This window comes from Fistularia commersonii, chromosome 14, assembly GCF_037954325.1.
Source record: "Fistularia commersonii isolate RoL2024-O1a breed Wild chromosome 14, RoL_Fcom_v1.0, whole genome shotgun sequence".
NCBI lineage: Eukaryota > Metazoa > Chordata > Actinopteri > Syngnathiformes > Fistulariidae > Fistularia > Fistularia commersonii.
Window position 1 is genome coordinate 3,414,068 of NC_141297.1, and position 9,625 is coordinate 3,423,692.

The window sequence follows — 9,625 nt, forward strand, 5'->3', positions numbered from 1 at the left end:
GGCGTATGAGAATAATAACACCGTTTGGCCCCTGAACACGCTATTAGAAAGCTACAGTTGTTTTAGAAAGTGATGTTGAAGTGAGAGAAGCACTTTGTGAGTTTCCAAAAGCAAACGCAGAAAAAAATGCAAAGGAGTTGATCCGAAAAGGAAAGAGAAGTTGATTCGGCCAAAACGTGACCGTCCTGATAACAACGTCCGTCCGTCCATCTTCTGTTTGTCCCCGAGCTGCCTGTCAACAAGTGGCTGTGTGTGTGTGTGTGTGTGTGTGTGTGTGACTACTATTATAAAGCCCCACAAAGAAGCAGGCCTCAGTGTTTCCTGTCTGCGGGTACAAGGTGGTCTCACCCCTCGAATGAGCTCCTTCTAGAAAAGAAAAAAACACCCTCTCCATCGGGGGACCCCGTGCTCGTCGTCATGACGACAACCCCCCCGTCCCTTTTCACCACCTCCATCCCTCCTTTCCCTCTCATCAGTTTTCCCACAGAACAAAACCAACATTGTGTTGCGGTGAGTGTGTTAAAAGTGTGTGAGTGAGGGACATTCAGGTCAGATTAGTTTGCGTTCACTGAGCCCGTGGCCGAGGGCGCCCGGGCTCGTGAGACTTTCACACCGTGCTTTTCCCACATGGCGACGGCGCAAGGAGACGCCGTGCGCTTCACGGTCCCTCCGAGGACGGATTGGGGGTGGGGGGGGGTTCAGGTCCAGTCATGTGACCTGCAGCATCAACATCTCCATCTCCGACTGTTTATGATTTTTATATCCCGGTCGACTCGTTCGCTCCCGTCTTCTCCGACGACCGAACGCCTGTTACATCATCTTCGGGGCTTTTTCCCAACCGTCGTCCTCGAACCCGCGACCGTCCCGGTTACGTAACCGCGGTCGGTTCTGGCCCGGTCGCCCCCGGAGACGTCCTGCCAGGTCTGGTTGCTGTGTGTCGCGGCTTCATTAGGGAACAGAGACTTTCTGTTAGCCGGTGTGTGTCATCACTGCTAATGAGACCAACATGGCCGCCCAGGAGCACCCCCACACACACACACACACACACACACACACACACACAGGCGTGACAACCCTGACCTTTCAACATCTTTGACAACCATGTTTTTCAAAGTTCTTGACCCCAGTCGTGTCCCGCCATGTTTTCACGGCCACCACCTGCTGAGGAGCTTCCAGGGTACCTGACGGCGGTCCGAGGAGGGCGCTCGGGGGCGGAGCCTCCGTGGAACTCGTCCGTCCGTCGCCATTCGGAGCGTCTCACGTCTTCCCTTGTCCTCCCGTCAGGAAACGCTGGAGAACCCCCTTTGGACGGGGGTTGCCAGGGGCAACCAGGCAGGGAATGAGCGCAAGGGGACCGAATGGTCCGAGTTGCTAAATAAAGTGTGTGTGTGCATGCCTTTGTGTAGGCCTGTGTGTGTGTGTGTGTGAACTGGTCTCCCGTGGCGACAGGCCGTAGTGAGGTCGTTGTTATGCGCGGCAGAGCCCTTGCCGACGGAGAGTCTTCACGGTCGCTCTTTCACCCACGTTTTGGTCGTGGCGACGAGACATCCGAGCGACCTGATTGGTCGTTGTTTCCAGGTGACCCTTCTGGGTTCCCCCTTCTATCCCGGAGAACTTTTTAAGGACAACCAGCTGGTTGGACAGAAAGTCGTCCGTTCTCCTCGAGGTCGCTGTCAGCTCCCACTCAGGGACTAACGGAACTGGTTTCCAGGATTTGAAGGAGGTGCTGGACCTCCGGTTCATTCACAGCTTCAGAAGTCCGGAGGTCGTACCATCTCTCACGGGTTTTGCCGAAATCGCATCAGTAAAGTCCGACCGGTTCCCCTCCCTGGTTCTCCTTGAGGTTTCCCGAAGCCTCCTCACCTTGTCGGGCGATCAGGTGACGGAAACCCCATTCCGTCGTCGACTAGAAAGACTCAGAAGGGTAGGAATTAGATCAAACCTTTAATGGTCTTCACAGTTGAGGAACATTCATCTCCATGTCTGCACCTTCTTTCCCTTCCCCTTCAGACCCAAAGCCGCTTTTCATTCTGCCGGTCCGACTCCTCCTTAAGGAGCTTCAATGGGCATCTGGACCGGAAACTTCAGGTCCAGAAAACTAGCTAAAAACTAGCTAGTTTTGCTAAAAAAAAAACTAGCCCGCGCTTCGGTCTGAAGACTCATTTCAAAGCAGAAAATATATTTATACATGCTTTCTTTTTCATCTGCCATCGTTCCAGCCATAGTGGACCCAAAACTGCAAAGAAGTAAACAGTCACTTACACGGAAAAAAAAAAGTCCTATTTTCACTCCGAGATGCGATTAGTTTCCAACTCCTAGCATTAAAAGCAGCTACATTCAAATCCTCTGTCGTCGTTTACGTTTAGTTGTTTGTCAAAGTGCTGCGCTAACGCAGTATTAATACACAAGTTCCTACGTTGACGTCACTTCCTGTACAGAGGGTCGGTCTGGAGTCCCTCTTCTCGTATGCCTCAGGTTTCCACACTTTCTCCCGCTTCCTTCAACGCGTCCCTCCGCCGCCACCTCGGCTCTCAGCCGGCCCTCGGCCACAGACAAAGCTGCTTGGAGGCTGAAATGATCTGGTCGGAACTGAACCTTTAATAGACAAGATGATCTTCTAAGAGCAGCAATGTGACTCGTCTTTTCCTGCCAAACCTTTTCCTTCACCCAGAAGGTGACAGGGAGCAGCTTCTGCACCTGAAGGAACAGCAAGGGACAGGCCCCTGTCTACACCTGAACTGTTTTGGGTAACAATGCAAAACTGTAGTGGACTTCGGATGTCTGGCTTCTACGTGAGAACGGTGTTTGACACGCCCGAAAAAGTTAACAGTACGGAAACAAACTGCGGAGTGGCAATCTTTGAAAACGGCTACGTCTCAGGATTGACGGGGAAAACAAACCACTCCGAAAACGAGTACGCGGAGGTTGCGGTCATTGGCCATCCGTGGGTGGGAGACGGTAACAATAACGTCAACAATAACTCCAGAATACTTTGAGTACTTCAACCCAGCATGACTCCCGGTCTACATTCTCTTTTGAGTGACCCTCGTTGTAGTCTAGGGTCACTCCAAGCTATAACTCCACCTCATGGTCGGCCCATTGGACGCCATCATTGATGTTTACACTCGCCATAGTTCCACATTTGTTATGGTGCCGAGACAGGAAGTGTTTTCGTCCATCACAGCGCCGCCTACTGGCACGTGTATTACAGCCGTTCTGGTGTTTCCTTCGGTCTGGTGTGCCCATCTTCACGGGAGACCGTTTGAAAATGGCGACTCAAAGCAAAACGCTATGTTGCCGTGCAAACAGGGGGCCTCTCTTTCTCCTCGGGGCTCCTCACCTACTGCTGCCTCTCCAGAGGGTGTCTGGATGAAGTCCATGTTGAATACGATTAGCGTATCTGTTTCAGAAGCCGGCTGCACCGACGGATCCAGATCCCACCACCCAAGGGAAGGGACTAGTCTACTTCCTGGCTGCCCTCTCTATCGCGTCGGCTCAAAGGGACCGAATAACTTTTTGGGACATTGATCTGACAAACTATATTAGCGGACAAACATCGACCGAATCTTTACAACCTTCGGGGTTAAACATTAGCGACGATGATATTAGATCTTTCTTTTTTGACCTGTGGAAACATCTTACATGCAATAACAGATGCGTTCCTTGCGCGTTTCTTCCAAGTTCTTTTAGCCGATCAGATTATTTCGGCCCGAACAGCAGCAGCTCTGTCTCGAGGGCGTTTGTTTAAGTGGCGTTCTCAACATCGAAAGCTGGGTATGTCCTTGAGTAAGCTCCACTTCAGGTTCCTCCATGAACCTAGAGGTTCCTGGCTGCTCTTACAGGTGCCTGGAAGAAGTTTTGGTTTTTCCACATTGAAATAATTGAAAAAAGTCTGAAAAATGTCAGAAACTCAAGTTTTTTTCTCAAGCAGCCAAGAGATTAGGGTCTATAAACCATTTCTTGAAGGCACCTTAAGAGGTTCATCTCAGTTTCAAATGGAGGGACCTTTAAAAAGCTCCTTAAGGATTCCTGAATTTTTAACCCTTGCGTTAAACGGAATCGCAAGCTGGTTCTTCTTTTGACTAAGAGACTGAAACGCCATCCTGAGAGCCTCCAACCAAGGAAGACGTGCAAGATCTTCCATCCGCCCTCGGAACCTCACAGACCCGACCGCAGGCACATGGAGGGGAGGGTCCAGTCAGAGTCCTGGAAGAGGCTCCAGCTTTCAGACGCCGGCTGGTTGTGCAAGAACAGCAACTTCTCTAATCTGACTACAAATGAAACACCTCTGCCTGTGCATAGGGGGCGCCAGAGGGGAAACGCCGTGTCCATGGAGGAATATCTTACAGGTGGGCAAAAGGAACAAAGAGCATGATTGGATGAAGAGATCATGTGGGTGAAAAATAAATGGAGCTCAAGAGGAAAAGGGGAACGGGAGCTAGAGGCCAAAAGGGGCAGGAGTGTTGACCAAGAGAAACGAGGCTCTAGCTGCTGATGGACAAGATGGCAGACGTGTCTTTAGCCTTGTCGAAGAAGATGGAGGTCTCGTTGGCAGTCTTCAGCTTGAGCTGAGCGGAACCCGGCGAGCCTTGGGCGCCGCTGGGTTGACACTCCTGGCAGCAGCAGCAGCAGCAGTCCATGAAGGCCTGGCCCAGAGCCTGGAAGACACATGAAGCAAAGCGAGGTCTTTGGGTCGTCATACCTCATCTTCATCGTCCCTGCTCAAAGCTTCTGGTACATCTCGTTCAACGCTCAGCTAATGCTAAGGGACTCGGCTCCCACAGCACCGCTGTGACGCTCCAGAGTTCTGGATCTCACCGCCTCCCTGCTTGTCTGGAAATGCGAGATCTGGCACATTATCGGCAATGTTCCGCTTTCCATTACTCTGAAAGCTACATCTTTACTCCTGTCCCCTGATTGGTTGTCTACACAGCAGTGTTTGGTCTGTAGTTGCAACTTCAAGCGGGAGCCCGAGTAGCACCCTTGGTCCGGAGGCTACTTGCTACGCAGAAACATACTGAGTTCTAAAAATTTGTTTTCCGGAGAACTTCTCGACTCACGTACCTTACACAGACACAGCAGCAGCACCGGTGTCACTGACGACTTGAAGAACAACAGGAAGTGATGTAATAATGCCAGCATGGCCGCCGTGTCCTCAGATATAGTGATGTGCGTGTAGGCCAGCGTGATGGTGCACACGTGCTCAGGTAGGGCACAGATGCCGTACACCACCGCTAACGCTAACAGCGTGCAGTTCAACTGCCGCTCCACGGCCTGGTGCTTCTGATTGGACGAGCGATCGTCCTGGCTACGCTGCTTTTGGGAAGCGCTGGAGTCACTGCTGATGTTGCGAGTTGCCATTTGGCAAAGGATGGTGAAGAGGACGGGGAGGCAGAAGTAGCAGCCGAAGCACCACCACATCCGCCCCTGGAACGCAAAGTTGTCTGTTAGAGTGCAGGAAGCGGATCCAGACGGTTACTTCACTCAAGAGGGGTCCAGGCTACATCTTCACCTCCAGAGACAGACCCAGAGGAAAACGCCTAGCACAGGTATGTGAAGCTGTGACACCACCAAACCCTGTGACATCACAGAACATACCCATCATGGCCAACTGCAGAAAAGCTGTACCTGGGCTCTCTAGTCCCGCCCATTTCTACACTCTTCTGGGTGACACTTTAAGAGCGGCTCCACAAGGACCATATGTCAGCTGACAGAGGTGCTGCGGTAGTCCCGCAGTCTGTGTCCGCATGCAATGACACCTCCAGAACACTAGGTGGCGCTGGTAACTACAAACATCTTCGCTGAGGCTCTTCACGTGTTCCAGCACCGTTGGCTGAAATGGAGCGGATTCATTTGGTAGTTTTGTGCTCATAGATACTGAACAACCTGAAGTTCCGGGGCTCAGGCTGAAGGACCTTGCCCCAGAGAAGCTCAGGCTTGAAGATCCTCTACCAGAGAAGCTCTGACAGAAGAAGCGCCTAATGGAGGAACTCGTACCCGAGGACCTTCTAGAGGACCTCAGACCAAAGGAGTTGTTGGAACCTCCGGGTCATTTTTTGGAGGTGGACCGTGTCTTCTCCTTGCTCCTGGATGTCTGCTCCAATTTTCAAGGATCTTCTCCTGAGCTTTGGTATAATGCAGATGAGTAAATCATCCTTCACGTTCTCTTGTCTCAGCTCAGTATTAAGCGGCTTCTACCTCCAAACAATCTGCTCCCTTTCAGCCGACATTGGGGCGGTACATGTAGACCCTCAAGCAAGCCACCTAGGGTTCCAGGGAGGAGGTGGAAACCGGAGCCCGGCGGACCCACCTGGTGGTAACGCAGCAGCAGCGAGTGGAGGGAGTCGGGCAGATGAAGCGTCAGCGGCGAGGAGGTGGTGATGGTGCAGGAGTCGACCAGCCGGCCCGTGGACGGCGACACCGCCTGGCTCAGTTGCCACAGGAAGAGCTCGGGCGCCGCCAGCAACACGGCGGCGAGCCACACCAGCAGCAGCTTCAGCAGGACCGAGCGGCAGCGCTCCACGCGCCGCGCCTTGGGCTGCGATGAGCTCGTGGCGGCGTGGAAGCGGTCGATCCCCAGGGCGCAGAGGGTGAAGGAGGTGACGCCCAGAGATACAACCTGGAGCAAGAAGCAGAGCCGACGTCAACGAAGGTCGGTTTCGGCTTTGGCCCGTTTCCCCTCGCAAATCGGTCAAACGGCGGCGCGAAAGAGCCGAGACCCGACGGGACGAACCGACAGGAAGTAGAAACGACAGTTTGGAACCGGGAAATAACCAGGAAGCGGATGTTTCCACCAATCAGAGGGCAGGGAAGCCCCTCGGGCCTGCCAGGGAGGGTCAGGCACTCTCGCCCCCGCAAATTTGTTCCCGTCGAGCTGTGCACGCCCCAGTTAGCGTGGCGATGGGTTGCCGTGGCGACTGAGACCCGAAGTGCCTCAATGGGAGTGCGAGGGGGGGGGCAGCAAACTGGAGAGCAGAGCGCAAACAAAGCTGTGGCCTCAGAAGGAGAACACCGAAGACTCTCCCCTTCAGACTGAGGGAGAACTTGAAAAATGTTCCCCAATCAGTCTGAAGGAGATGGTTGACGTTTGCAGGGTGGAGGTTGAAGGAGAACGTTGAAGGAGAACATTCAAGGGGTTCTCCTTCAGTCTGTGGAAGAGCGTCGAGGGCTCAAGGAGAACCTTGAAGGTGTTACCCTTCAAACCAAAGGAGAACATTGGACACTGTAGGAGAACGTTGAAGATGTTCCTCTTCAGTCTGAAGCTCCATAGAAACAGCTGGGACTTAAAAACATGAAATGTCTTTTTTTTTTCCAAAGATGTTCCTTAGCACGTTAGCACATTAGCGGCTAACCAACAAACAAAGCGTGATGTCATTAAAGACCTTGAGCCCCGCTGGTGGTCCAAGCCCCGCCTACCTCCATATAAGGTACCATCCTGCAGGTGATGTCGCCCAGGATGCGGCGGTGCGACAGCTGGTTGACGACGACCACGGGCAGGCAGAGCACCAGAACCAGGAAGTCCCAGAAGGCCATGCTGGCGAGCAGGTAGTTCCACGCCGACCTCATGTAGTAGTTGTTCCACACCACGCACATGACCGCCATGTTTCCCACCACGCCCACCGCCAGCACCAACCCCGCCAGGAACAGCACGGCGTAGGCGGCGTACGAGCCGTCGCCCAGCGGGTAGAACGGGTTGAAGAGCTTCGGGGTTTCCGGCTCGGTGGCCGAGGAGGAGACGTTCTCGCCCGGGACGCCCGTCTCCGCCGCCGCCGCCGCCACCGTGGTGTTAAAGACGGTGACCTGCGGCGTCGTCACCGAGTCGTTCTCGTAGGACTGGCCGAAGGTGGACTGCTGCTCGTCCTCGTCTGCGCCGCGGGCCAGACGCTGGCGCCCCCGCCGGTCCAGGTCCAGGATCTCCGGGGTCTGGTCCAGGATCTCCGGGTGGTCCAGGACGGGAGCTCGGTCCACGCGGCTCGCCGCCGCCGCCAGCGGCAGCAGCAGCAGCAGCAAAAGCAGCAGCGTGAGGAAGAGCGGAGCCGGGCGGGCGGACGGAGACATGGCGGGGCTGAAAGCGAAAACCGGGCTCGGGAGGATGGAAGATGTGAAGATCCGGGTTCTTCTCCGGTTCTTCTTCACTGGGCTCTCAGCTCCGAAGCTCCGGGAGGCTGCTGGTCCATCAGAGGAGGACCCGTCCTGGTCCGAGGCCGAGGGGAGGGAGCCCGGGGGTCCTGGAGCTCTGAGGGGCTGTGGGAACAAGCAGCTCTGCAGAGGCTGGTCCAAGCCTTTGTCTGGACACACACACACACACACACACACACACACACACACACAGGCAGGCCTGCAAGCACAAGCATACAAACAAGGTTGGCAGACACACAAACACTGGATCATCATGCAAACTCTCTGCCTCTCTCTTCACCTCTTTCTCCCACTCTCTCTCTCCGTTCTCTCTTTCCCTCCCCCTCTTTTCCATCGCTTCCCCCTTTCTTTCCCTCTCCCATGTTTCCAGACCTCCATGTTGCCGCCCTCTGCTGGCGGCCGATCCTGTTCTTCCTCTTCTTTCCTCCCAGGCTGTCCTCGTCCGAAAGTGTGACCTCACTCCTTCTTCTTTTAGTTAAAGATCACCCACGAATAAATTGCAAATGTTCTGTTATGACAGTGTAACAACTAGTAATTTGTTGCGGTATTGTTAAATTACCGTCCGTAATAATTGTGTTAATGGTAACCGTCTGGAGGTATGAGAGAGATCAAAATCGAGTTTAATTCGCTTAAATTTTCAATCAATCCTAACCCAATAAGTCAATAAATCAAAAATATATAAAAATGAAAAATCGATAAATGCCAGTGTTTTATATCTTGCTCATTCAGTCAAAGAAAACATTTTTCTTAGAAATCAATAAATGTTTTTATTATCTAGCTTTTCATCATTTCAGTATCTTTAAGTTGCAGAAGCTGCAGTGACAGTTTCAGCCACCGGGGGGCGCTGTTGCTCTCCGAGCAGGTGCAGGTGGAGGTCAAAGGTCACACAGGCCTCAGGTGAGGGTCGGGCCGCCGGGCGATTCTTCGTCCTCCTTTCCGTCTCCACGTTGCATTGTTTTACCTCCAAAAATAGGACTTTGCTTCTGAGGGAGGTTTTAAAAAAAAAACACACACAAAAAAAAACAACTTCAGGAATTTTCAATCTCATTTCATCTTAAGAGAAAACTGGAGGAAATAAGAATAATTAACATTTTAAACGATGAGTGATGAACTTCGGGAAAGTGATCAGTGTTTGTTCAGGGAGAGGTTCAGGTAATGGCTGTTTGACAAGAGGGTGTGTGTGTGTGTGTGTGTGTGTGTGTGTGTGTGTGTGTGCGTCTGACTAAAGAGAAAGCAGTCTGACAGGTAAGGCCTTGCGACTGTTATTCTTAGCCTTTAAGAAATTGTTATTAATGTGTAATAACCTGACAATAACCATGTTGGTGTTTCCTCACACCAACAGGAGGTCGGTGGACCTCCTCCGATGAAGATGAGGAGGACCTCTTCCTTCTCCTTCGGCGCCTCGGTGATCTTCTGGTGACTTCCTGTCTGTCGGTGTGAAACGGAGAGTGAGGCCTTCAGAGTGACAGACACACCGCCGTCTGTT

At 52.9% G+C, this 9,625-nt stretch overlaps 1 protein-coding gene across 1 annotated transcript; it reads right to left on the reverse strand.

The window, feature by feature from the left end:
* Positions 1-1,925: 1,925 nt before the first annotated feature.
* gpr37l1b (G protein-coupled receptor 37 like 1b) lies at positions 1,926-8,723 on the reverse strand. The gene is made up of 4 exons (XM_086159001.1): positions 7,417-8,723; positions 6,311-6,619; positions 5,065-5,427; positions 1,926-4,658 (listed from the first exon to the last, which is right to left on the reverse strand). Exons 1-4 carry the CDS (start codon positions 8,392-8,394, stop codon positions 4,485-4,487), a joined length of 1,824 nt encoding a protein of 607 aa, XP_086015127.1. The 5' UTR covers positions 8,395-8,723; the 3' UTR covers positions 1,926-4,484.
* Positions 8,724-9,625: the final 902 nt, after the last annotated feature.